Genomic DNA, 12472 nt, shown 5'->3' with positions numbered 1-12472 from the left:
AGGTATGAATTTTTTTCTGTTGGACTGAGAAAAAAATAAAAAACCGCGATGAGGAGGATCTTCCTATTAAAATTAAGAGCCCATACTGGGTGAGTACTTTCTAAAGGTGCCTAGCAACAAGTTTTTGTGTGTCAGATCCAAAAAAAAAATAAAAGTTTTTTTTTGATTCACCCTAATATATATACTTCAGTAAAATATATTTTTTAATTTGATTGTGAACGTTATTTCTTCCTGATGATTTTTACAAAAATGTATTCATTTCATTTTCGGTATATTTATTAAACGAAATGCAGTAAGAGTAAGAAGTCCTGACAGTACATCATCGGATACATCGGATGTTCATTTAAAACCTAAAAGAAATGATAGTATATTAAGATCTCTTTTGGAAAAACGTCAAGATAATAATGATATCGATGCAATTGATACATTGATTTTTCAAAACGAAATCAATGAAAAAGCTTTCGACGTTATTTCAAATAAATCACCAGAAATAAATCCTATCGATTCCTATGACGTAAGTTTTTACAAAAACAAAGATATTATTAAAATAATAATTAAGTTTGTGCGTTTTTTTTTTTTATTCTGTTGAAAGTTTACTTTGAAATTGCATAATGGATTGTTTTTGTAAAATTTATTTTAGAAATATTAATAAAAAAAAAAAATGCACGAACTTTAATATTGTTTAAATATTAAATAACTATTGTTCATTTTTTAGTTAACAACGAAAGAATCGGATACTTCAACCGAAGTTACAAGTACATCTGCCGAGGATGAAATTTTGAAGGATTGGAGTAGCGACGAAGGGATCAAATTAATAAACAAAGAAACTATTTTGGAAGAAAGAGAGGAATCAATTAAAAACTATGACGATTCGAATTTAAATAGTGACAATTCTGACACGATGAACGAAGAAATAAATGATGTGAACTTGCGTAGAAAATCGAACGTTACCAAAATAGATCAAGATATTATAATGAACGAATTATCAATGTCATCTGGTCAAAATTCATTGGAAATTAATTTTAAAATCAATAAAACGTTGCCCGATAATTGGTCATTTTCATCTCCTAAACATTCAAACGTTATAGTCCAATCCGAATTGGATTATTCTACGCCGATTGATGATTTAGGATTGTTCGGTTCACCGAGAAGGTATTCTCTTCGTTCAAGTTCAGAACAGGTAATATTTTTCAATCAAATATTTTAATTACTTTCGTCTTTTGAATTCATACTATTATACAAATTAAGTTATTTTCTAAAACGATTAGTTTAAGGGTATAATCAAATTAAAATTCTTCACGAATTAACTGAATTATACAATGAAATTTGATATTGATCATTTTATTTATAGTTCTCCGACGATAACATCGATATATTATTGGAAAATGTTGAAAAAGAAGAAATTTTTCATATAGATGAACCTATGACTATCACAAGTGAAGAAATGATAATATCTAAATTAGAAAATGTCGATGAATCTATTTCAACGTTATTAAACAATACTACGGATTACGTTGATAATTCTAGAGATATTGCATCAAATGTTGATTCGGAAGATATTTCAAATGATATTTCTATGACAAATATTGCGTTTACTAAGATACCTACTACTATTATTTCGGAAAGTTTTACGAAATTGGACGGTATTAGAGATAATATCGAAAAAAAAGATGATAAAGAAAATAACGAAGCACCTGCGATTATTAAAATAGAAGTATGCATTTCTATGAAATAAAAATTTTTGTTCACGATTATACATTTCATTTTCCTTTTGTTAATTAATAAATAATAAATTTGTTATTATCGTTTTTACTTTTTAGCAACAACCTATAGAAAATGCAGGAGTCTTTAAAAAGCCATTACCTAAGCACATACTTCGTACCAAATCTAGGAATATTTTTAATAAATCAAACACGAGTTATCATCATTCGGATAAAGCAACGGATACACAGAAAAATATTCTACACAAGTGTTTTGAACAACTAGATAATAAAGACTGGTACGTATTTTTATAAAACAAACAAACAAACAAAAAAAAAAATATACCATATTTTCATTATTATTAAATATATTACAAAATTAAATATTTATTTAAATGAAATTTTGTTTGGAATAGGGAGATAACGATAAAAGGACTTCAATCTTTATCTCAATTAGCTAAACAACATCCGGAGTATCTGGATACTAATATTGGTGGTATGGTAGCTCGATTATTAGGTCGGCACATTAAAAGTCTTCGTTCTCAGGTAGCACGTGCTGCTTGTACAGCTGCTGGTGATATTTTTAGTTGTCAAATTCGTAGTATAGATCAGGTACAAATGAATCCTAATATAAAATTATTAGATAATAAACATTTGAATGTTTTCTTCAAATGATAAGGTATCACAGGGAACTTGGACATAAAAATAAAGTAGAACTTAATTTAACTAAGTTGGACGTTTCGTCCCTTTATTGGGACTTCTTCAGCAACTGGAAATTTTATTTTATTATTATTTCTTATATTACGATATACATGAGGCTCATACAATATATATTTTTTTTACATGTTACCTTAAGGGGTTACATGGGTTTGGGACTTTCAAAAAAATTTATTTTTTTTTATTTTTTTTTTCAATTCTACAACTCATCTAGAATATTGTATTCAATTTTGAAGTCGAAAGAAGTAGTAGTTTTAAAGATAGAGCCCTGGGAAGTTGCACTCTTTAATGGCTCTTATACCAGCACTCAAATCTTTAAACGCGTTTTTTTCAAAACGCTTTTTCTAAAGTCGGTTGTCAAGATTTCTCGAAAACTATTTAACCGATTTTCATGAAATTTGATACACGTCTTCGTGATACTATTGACAAGGACTTGGACGAAGGATTTTCGTTTTTTTCATAAAATCGAATTTTAAGAAACCAAAATGTGGTGCAAATTGTAGCGAAATTTGAATGTTCTTGCTAAAAACATTGCCAAAAATCCAAATTTCAATTTTTTTCTTTTTTCTTCGTCCAGTTTCTAGTTTTAAGTATTCACTAAAAGACCCTATTTTTTCAACAGAAAAACCCCTACCGTTTATAAGTTCTGCTGTCAACGCGAAAACACTTTTTTTCGGTGGGGTCACCGGAAATGACGTCGCAATGGCGGAGTTTAAAATATTTTTCAACCAAAAATTCAGAAAATCTTCTTTAAATAAGCATCTTAAATACTATAAAAAATTTGAATAAGAATTCCATTTTTTATATAGAACAAAAAATTGTTGAAAATATGCTATTTTTTCCCGGTGTAAACCCATGTAACCCCTTAATCTTTACAGTTCAGCGTCTTTTTTCATTGGGTAGACATACATTTTTCTTTTTATTAATATTCAAAACACAGAAACATCTAAACTTCGTTAAGTATTTGCTCGTTATAATTTGAAACCCTCAACAAAACTGTTTCAATCTAGATTAGTGTTTATTAGTTTAGATATCTTCACTGTTAAGGTGTCCTCTATTACAGTGTTCTATTTATTATAGTTAAATTAAAAAATTCCGTAATAGATGTGATTTAAATTATTTGTGTCCGTTCTAAAATTTACCGTGTTATTGTTTGATATATGAAACATTTCGTTGATATTTCTTTTTTACCAATTTTCTTTTAAATCTAAAATAATTGCTGCATCCAAGTTCCCTGTGGATACCTTATCATTAAGAATTATAATTTTGGACGAGAGAATTAACAACTGGTTTTCTTCAAATTTACATTTACGTTAAATTATTTTAACAGGATCTAGATGATATTGTTGGACCACTGCTTCATAGAACAGCTGATACGAATCGTTTTTTACGATCTAATAGTAACGCAGCATTGGATAAAATGGTCGAATCACTTCCCCCGCATAAAACTATCGTTGCTATCGTATTCCGTGGTGCAAAGTACGCGAAAAACCAAAACAAAACAAAAAATATTCATTTTATTTTATTATAATTTTGTTATATTAATGTGTGAAATTATTTCTGTATGATATAATTATCATTCAATTTGTAGTCATCAAAATGCGATCGTAAGAGCAACCACTGCGAGATTACTATCATCGATTGTAGAACGTATTGGTGCTGAACACGCTATGATGTTACCTCGTGATGTTAGAGATAAATTAATTAATTCAGGAGCTAAATTATTGACGGATGGAAATTTAGACGCAAGGTAAGTAGTGTTCGAACCCTTTTATCAAAATAAATATACCGTTAATTTTGTTGACTGTGGAATTCAATGTATGTTTTTTTCTTTTTTATTTATAGAAATCATGCAAAGAAGATTTTTAGACAATTAATGAATTACGAGGGTTTCCAAAAAGCTTTGAACGATGCCGTATCAGAAAAGACCTTGAGGCACATCGATAAAACTTTGAGATCCCTTTAATCATACATTTTAATGAACGATAAACGATGATCAAATAATATTTAAATTTCACAAAATTTATGTTTCCTATACGTAAAAAATAAGAAAATGATTTGACCACTATAAATAATAATTAATTAAACGGTCAATTTGTGTGTGTGTGCGACATGTGTTAATTCAAATTCTTAACTCTTTAATGATGAATTAACGATGAGTTTAAATCATCTAATTTGTTGAGAAAATTAACAATCAACGCAAATATTATTAAAGATCATGACGTCTTATAATACTTATTTAGTTCTAAATATTAACGTATATGCGAAAAGAAAAGGTCTTTCTAAAAAAAAAAGGAAAAAAAAAAAAATTAAAAGAAAAAGAGACAAAAAATTAAAAAAAATTAAAATTATTCGACTTGTATCTATAAAAAAGGGGTATAGGGTACAACAATAATTATTTGAAGAGCGATCAAATTTGAATTATTATCATGTATATTTAATTTTACTTGATCTCTTTCATACATCGTTTATTCTAAATCATTTGATGTATGATCGTAATATCTAATCGTTTTTCTAGTCGGCCAAATTTTATTGGCCATCATTTTTTTATATTTGTGTATTATTAATATATACATATATATATATACAATATTATAATATATATTATTATTATATATTACATTCTATATAGAGTATATAATCATATAATATAATATATATTTTAATATAAATATATATGTGTGTATATATATAAATATATATACATATTACGTATATATTATATATCATAAATGGTTTGTAAAATGAATTTTTTTATCTAAATATATATCAAATAATATGACGAATATCGAGTTGTCTCTACACTGCGAAATATATTATATATTATTTTATTTAACCAAATAGTTCCTATATAAAATTAGTCGATTCTTGACAATCCTTGCTGAATTCGAATTTTCTGAATAAGAATTTTCCAATGTCAAACTGATCTAATTCATTTGAACATACGAACAAATGAACAAAGTTGTCAAAATGGATACGGTAAAGATATTTTCTATTTGTATTTTTTATATTACAACATATATTATATTTTTTTTAATATCAATATTAATTACAGTCGAATGATCATGACCCATCAAATTTGAATTTGAACTTAGATGAAAATAGAAATGAAAGAATTATCGAGTTAACTATAATTACTTTAGAAAATATCGTAAGTTCATTTGTAAATTAATGAACAAATTTATAAAAATATTTCATATTCGTGTTTATAATTATTTTCCAGATAACAAACGAAGATACGAATGTAATTATTTCCATAGAACATAATTCAAATATACTCGGAGAAAGTAATCCAATTAAAATCGAAGCTGGTATCAAAGAATCCACACCTGTATACGATGTTAATTTTTCAGTAAAAATTCCAGTACTTCTTCACGATCGAAACAGCATCGATCTTTTCGTTTCCATTCCAATTTTAAGTAAAGTTTAATTATCAAATTTTATTCTATACGGTTAGATGATTTCTTTTTCAATTTATAGTTACAGTATTATACGTCAATCAAGATAAAAATGTTACGTCTACTGTTTTGGATACAGAAAGAAAGAAAAAAGAATTGAAATCATCCAAAATTATTGGATTATGCAACGTCGATTTAATGCCAATTTTATTAGGTAACGTCAAATTTGTATAAATATTTTAGGTATATATAATGTTTCATATAACTTGTGTGATACAAACGAGTAAGAGATTATTCAATATAAAAAACTCAGTTGAAAATATAGAATAAAATTTGTTCGTATAAAGTTTTATTACAAATTTATTAATTAAACATGCACATTTGTTATTTATATGCAACTTGACACATTGTATAAAATACTTTATTGTATATTTTCAACTTTTTTTGATTATATCACTCCTTGCTCGTTTATACAACCTGTATATAAATCTTTGAATATTATCAAATTACGTAATTATATAGGAGAGAATTTATTTACTGAAAAATTAATACTGGAAACAATGCAATTTAAATTCGATGGTACTGCTTCGTCGTGGCCTAATCTTCCATACTTAAAAATCAAAGTTAAACAAGAGGATGAACGATTCTTTCCTTCTGATCTAGAATATAATTTTTTAAACATCACCATAGAAAGTATTTTTAATCCACCATCATGGTTCACTGATAATATCGATTATAAAGCTGGTACTATTATTTATGGCGAAGAAAACGAAGTTGGTATATTTTTATTTCAATCTTTTCTTTTATCTAACATATTACGAATACATTTTTTATTTTATAATTATTCGATCGAAGGAACCGGAAACGATAATACACGATGGTGGTAAATTGATAAATGATCGAGATATATATAAAACTAAATGTTGGAATTCTTTGTTTCATTTACAAAGTCGTGCTAAATTATCGAAATATAAAATTGCTTGTAATTACAATGATGTAAAAAATACTCTCGATAAGGAGTTACAATTACAGGTATTTATATTAAAGAAAGTTTTCAATGTTTATAATAATAATAATATAATTATTTTAAGAACGTAGTTGAGAATGATATAACAAGAATTGAATGGAATTCTATGAGTCGTCACATTCTGTTAAAAGATGCTATTAGAAAAATGCGAGATCAAATTTCCAAGTTAAAATCAATATTATTTTTATATTTTTTCTTTAATATGAAATTATAATTCATCATTTTTCTATAATAATTTTCTTTTTTTATACAAATATATATATATATATAGATATAAATATTGGCCATTTCAATTCATAGCATCGGATGTACAAAAAGTTAATGCAAAAACAAAATCTACTACGAAATATCCGATTTATCAATGTTACGTCGATTTAAGCGAATTATTATTTCCTGGGAGTGAGTGTAAACGAATAAATAAATAATAAAAAAAAAAAAAAAAAAAGTAGATAAAAGAAAATCTCTAAGTTATTGCATATAATATATAAATTTGTATTTTAGGAACTAAAACGCGAATTGCATCGCAATTGTATACCTACAATCCCGTAGATCTTATGGAAAAAACCGGATTTGATAAAAATATTTTTTTAATAGATAATCAAACGAAAGAATCTAAGGAAAAAGATAAACGAGGAAGAACTTCGATGAAAGTGATCATTTATCTTTTATCGAAATTAGTTAACATATATTCTTGATATTATTATTTTGGAATATTGTAATGTTGTTTTTTATAGAATACATCGATAGTATCAGAAGCAGAAACATTAACGAGTGAACCAGTAATCACAAAAACCAATGAACCTGTTTTTGTAATAATTGAGATTGAAATTATTCGACCCCTTGTTCCTTGTCGATTAGCTAAAGATTTTTCTAATTTGTAAATTATTATTATAATTAATTTTGTAATTATTATTATCAATCGTTTATTTTACTTTAGGATCGATGAATTGATAACTCCGACAGATAAAAAACCATATTATCCATACTCTGTAGACGTTGTTGAGGATCAATATTCAAAATGCATTGAAACGTTATTTAATATCTTAACGGAAAGTTATAAAGTATGAGAGAAATAAGTATTATTAATGAATAATATTATATTTCATTTAAATCATATGATTCGATAGGATTTTTGTCAAGAAACAAATAAGAAATCATTTTCTTCTGACCACGAAACTACCGGAGATCAAAATTCTACATTTTGTTATTTACCGGTTCGTTAATCTTTTTTTCTTTCTAATGAAAATTCATTCTAATTAAATAAATATATAATTAAATTGAGACACTAATTACTAAATGTATTTTAGTTTAAGCAATTCTAAATGTAAAAAATGTAAGTAAAAAACATTAGAGTATTGGACATATCTTAAATGATTGTTAATTAATTTAAAAAAATGTATACTGTAAGGTAGAAGCACGGAGTACACGTTCGGTGTATTTTACTTAATTGAATTATTCATTGTAACGGTAAATAAATTTTTTTTTTTAGGACGAGTTAACATGTTTCGTTCAGTATTTATATAAAACAGGAGTCTATTTATCCGTACGTAATGCATTGAAGACGAAAGTTACTTTACTTTTAGATCACAAATTTCAAATGCCATCGTATACATTAGATTCTTGCGAAGGACAGGTAAATTACGTGAATAATCATTTTATCTAATTGATTTTATAATTAATCGTAAAATTAAAGAACATTATATTACCCGTTTGTTTATTAGAATTTTATAATATCGGTATATACTTATTTGGTCGAATCTATGCACACGATCGTTAATCAAACGATCGAAGGAAATTATTCGAAAGATTCGTCGATTATTTCTGATTCAGATCGATTTTATTTCTATGCGGAAGAAGCTTATGAATTAGGCTACATCAATGAAGCTAGAAAATATTATACTACCGTATATTTACATTGATTATTAATAATTTTTTAATCAAATTTATTAATTTGTAGAAAAATTCATATTTTACTTTTCGTATGTTTAGATTATCGATAAAAGTAAAAATGATCCTGATGCATGGATCAATTATGCAATATTTTTATTAAAAATAGAAGATACAGAACGTGCCGAGGAATGTTGTAGAGAAGCTATTCTTTTAAATAATCGTCACAAAATATCGTAATTAAATAATTCGTAATTTGATCGATAGAAATAATCGATTTATTAATTAATTAATTATTATTATTATTTCATTCACGTATAGACTATTAGTTTATGGAGCTATTTTAATGAAAAAAAGACTTTATCGAGAAGCAGAAATATTTTTTCGAAGTATTACCGATTTTTATCCACGATTTGTCGAAGGATGGACGATCTTGCATTTATTTTACATTCGTACCGATTATTATTCAGGTATTAATTAATCAAATTATTATTCCCCTTCGATTATGTTCAAATTATTCACGGTTTTTTTTTTTACAACGTGTTACTTTTTAATTACAACAACAAAAATGAAATAACTAATTAATTATTCGTTTCTTTATTATTTTATACTTACAGGAACCATGTTCTTGTATATAATTTTATTTTTCTTTTCCACACACATGCATTCAAACACATGCACTCACACATATGTACATACATTCATACTTATCACACGTAAAAATGGTATTGTTATATTAGGAAGAGGCATCACGATTCGGATAGCCGAGGAATGCATGAAAGATAAAGATCGAGATATAGCAATCAATAATCGAGAACCTCTTGCATGGTCAATGATCCATTGTCCACGAGATAGCATATACACGATGACAATAACGTTCTTGCTTAAATTACATCTCTATGATGTAATAATTATTATTGTTTAATTTATAATACTCTCTTGATTAATTACGTTTAAATTGCATTCATATAAGTTTAAAGATTTATTTCTTTATAATAGTTGGCAGGTATTGCATTGGCAGAAGAAATGTCTCTAACTGATAGATCGACGCATTTATTATATTATATGGCAGTGGAACATTATCTCTTACACAGATACGAAGATGCATTATCTCATTTGAAGGAAGCTCAATGTCAATACGGACTGGTTTGACATTGTTTTTCACTCAAATATACACGATTATTTTGTTCTTAATTAATGTTCTTTTTTTAGGATTACTCGATAAGTTGTTTAATGGGGCATTGTTATTTCCAAAATGGTGATTTAAAAGAAGCTATAAAGTATTATGAATTTGCTAATATGGTTTTTGACAGACCAGATGATATTTATTTTATGCAATTAAGGTATCATAAAGATATTCAAATGAAATTACAATGTATAATGATTCAAATATTTTAATTAGAATGGGACTGTGCTACGAAAGTAAAAAGGATTATGAAAAAGCTAAGAAAGTATTGTTAAATGCTTGCCAATCTTCACCTACGTCTATTAGTTGGCTTCACGTTGGAATTTCTTTTTATAAAGTTAACAATATTTGTCTTTTATGATAAGATATTTTCGTTGTACTTTGATTGAACGATCGTTTTTGATAATAATTAAATTCTTGTTTTTAAGTTGAATCAATTAAAAGAAGCTGAATTAGCTTTGATAGAAGCAAACAAGATTGATAATTGCAACGCTGATGTTTGGGGATATTTATGTTTGTTGAATCTTTCTCTTAAACGATACGACGAATTTACTTTATGTTACAGACAAGTTATCACGGTAATCGATATTATAAAATATTATTAAAAAAAAAAAAGTAATATACGAAAGGAACTGATGCATTTTCAGTATAATCTTAAAAATGAAGAATTGTTGAAAGAGATCAAAGAATTTATGAAACTGTTGAATTATGAAGTCGAAGTTCTGCAAGTTAAATAAAATGAGATCAAGTGTGAATTAGTAAAGATTAGAAAATTAAAAAGAAGAAGATATTGTTAGTATATCTTTTTATAATCCATGATTCGGGATGAGAGGAAATGCATTCTTTCTCCAATGTTTAAGGGCATAATAAAAATGTAGAGTTAAGATATTTAATCTGTGTCATATATATTTAAAAGCTTCTAAGAAACTTAAAGTTCATATTTTTATATGTAATAGAACATAAACTTCGGTAATAAAAACAAATAATAAATTGGAAAAAAAGTAAAATAAATACAAATAAACTATAAAATAATATAACAATTAATTACTATAGGAAATAATAATAATAAATGATTAATAGTTTGGCATCGGCGTTAATCCGAATTAGAAACTTTAGTGAGATACTAATCTCAGTTTATAGGATGACTTAGTAATTGTTCTTTAATTTGCTGATTGTAAAAGCGAATTATAAAAATATTTTTCGATCATCTAATGGGATACATAAAAATACTATCATTTTCTGATTCGACGTAAAATCAGCAAGTCAAATTTATCGAAAATAAATCACATTGCACTTTGCAAAAATAATAACATGGTGATATAACAATAATTAAAAATAGAGTATAAATAATATAAATGTTGTAACGCAATTATAAAAGAATACAAGCGAATTTTCTTATAAACATTTGCAACATATTATAATAAACTTATATCAAATTAATTGAAACATGTTTCTATTAAGCATACATTCATGTTAATGCCAAATTAATGAAAAATCGTTTAATTCTTGCGTCACTAGGAAAAGATTATTAACATAATCACAAATTATAGAAAGAACGCTTCACTTTTTAACTATTATTTATATATAAATAATCGAAGTAACATTTAAAAATATAATTTGTGCAGCAGCTAAATTTCTTTTCTTTTCGTATATTATATAATTTGAATGCATTGCATTTTTGTATTTCTTTTTTTTTTTTGTTTTTTTTTTCTCATACGATTTTTATAGATACATTTACTTATTTTTTATGTTGACAATATTTAGTAGATAATTTTTATTTTATTTCATATATCAGTTTCCTTAATTTTCAGAATTAGCTTGTGTAACTTCACTTTCATTGCGATTTTTTTCTACAGCTGATTCAATAGTTTTACTTTGCAATTCTTTTTTTTCAACTATTTCCTCAGATGTTACATCGTTATCTTTTGCTATGTCAACTGAGCTGGACGATATATTATCAATGGATATTGACGATCTACCTTCAGTATTTTCGGTAGTACTTTGATCACTTAAATTACTTACGGATAATTCACTTTTTTCAATGGGAACTTCATTATTATGATGAGTAACATCATTCTCTTCAAGAGCCATCACAGATTTGTCAATAGGAGGATGCAATGCTTCTTCAGAACAAGTTTCTATCATAATCTCAGATATTTTTTCACTATTCATTGCAACAATATCATTTTGGTCATTATTTTGATCTGAAACATCTCTCTCAGATGATTCTTTAGATTTTTCATCATTTGTCATATTAGACACATAATCTTGAACCAATTCATCTGTTTTTGTATCTTCTATTTGAGAGATACACTTGAAAGTACTTGTAGTATTATTGTCAGAATTGCAACTACTCGTAGCTGCATTATCTATAGTTATAATCAAATTATCCATTTTTTTATTTTTGTCGTTCATATTATTTTCAATATCATTATTGATATCTTGCGTTTCTGATGGAACGACAATATTATCTTTGTTCGTTTTTTCACGTTTATCTTCAAAAATGTGAACATTATCTTGATTGGTTTCAGAAATGATATTTACATCATCCTGATTG

General features: G+C 26.2%; 2 protein-coding genes across 3 annotated transcripts in view; both read left to right on the top strand.

Moving 5' to 3' along the window:
• The window catches only part of LOC106792038, a 28270-nt gene extending 23336 nt beyond the window's left edge, over positions 1–4934 (top strand). For both annotated transcript variants that reach the window (XM_014758145.1, XM_014758147.1), the window contains exons 17-24: positions 294–514; positions 716–1180; positions 1352–1714; positions 1821–1999; positions 2117–2312; positions 3748–3896; positions 4009–4167; positions 4263–4934. In XM_014758145.1, coding sequence (XP_014613631.1) covers positions 294–514; positions 716–1180; positions 1352–1714; positions 1821–1999; positions 2117–2312; positions 3748–3896; positions 4009–4167; positions 4263–4383 — 1853 coding nt within the window. In that variant the 3' untranslated portion in view covers positions 4384–4934. The remainder of the gene's footprint in view (positions 1–293; positions 515–715; positions 1181–1351; positions 1715–1820; positions 2000–2116; positions 2313–3747; positions 3897–4008; positions 4168–4262) is intronic.
• A 453-nt stretch (positions 4935–5387) lies between these two features.
• On the top strand, positions 5388–11872 carry LOC106792030 (cilia- and flagella-associated protein 70). The gene is made up of 20 exons (XM_014758137.1): positions 5388–5396; positions 5473–5568; positions 5641–5836; positions 5898–6029; positions 6338–6588; positions 6671–6847; positions 6907–7007; positions 7114–7241; positions 7344–7531; positions 7577–7711; positions 7754–7903; positions 8332–8475; positions 8564–8746; positions 8832–8965; positions 9051–9199; positions 9470–9633; positions 9729–9875; positions 9942–10072; positions 10132–10252; positions 10344–11872. Exons 1-20 carry the CDS (start codon positions 5388–5390, stop codon positions 10518–10520), a joined length of 2913 nt encoding a protein of 970 aa, XP_014613623.1. The 3' UTR covers positions 10521–11872.
• Positions 11873–12472: the final 600 nt, after the last annotated feature.

Source organism: Polistes canadensis, unplaced genomic scaffold (assembly GCF_001313835.1).
Source record: "Polistes canadensis isolate GaletaPanama2010 unplaced genomic scaffold, ASM131383v1 scaffold_372, whole genome shotgun sequence".
In the NCBI taxonomy this organism is placed as follows: domain Eukaryota; kingdom Metazoa; phylum Arthropoda; class Insecta; order Hymenoptera; family Vespidae; genus Polistes; species Polistes canadensis.
Note: the sequence above shows the minus strand (reverse complement) of the source record. Positions and strands in the feature narration are given on the sequence as shown.

Excerpts from the sequence above, each read along its gene's own strand:
- LOC106792030 (XM_014758137.1), top strand. Across the intron at positions 8,476-8,563 it reads TAGATTCTTGCGAAGGACAG|AATTTTATAATATCGGTATA; the intron begins GTAAATTACGTG and ends TTTGTTTATTAG. Across the intron at positions 10,253-10,343 it reads TTGGAATTTCTTTTTATAAA|TTGAATCAATTAAAAGAAGC; the intron begins GTTAACAATATT and ends CTTGTTTTTAAG.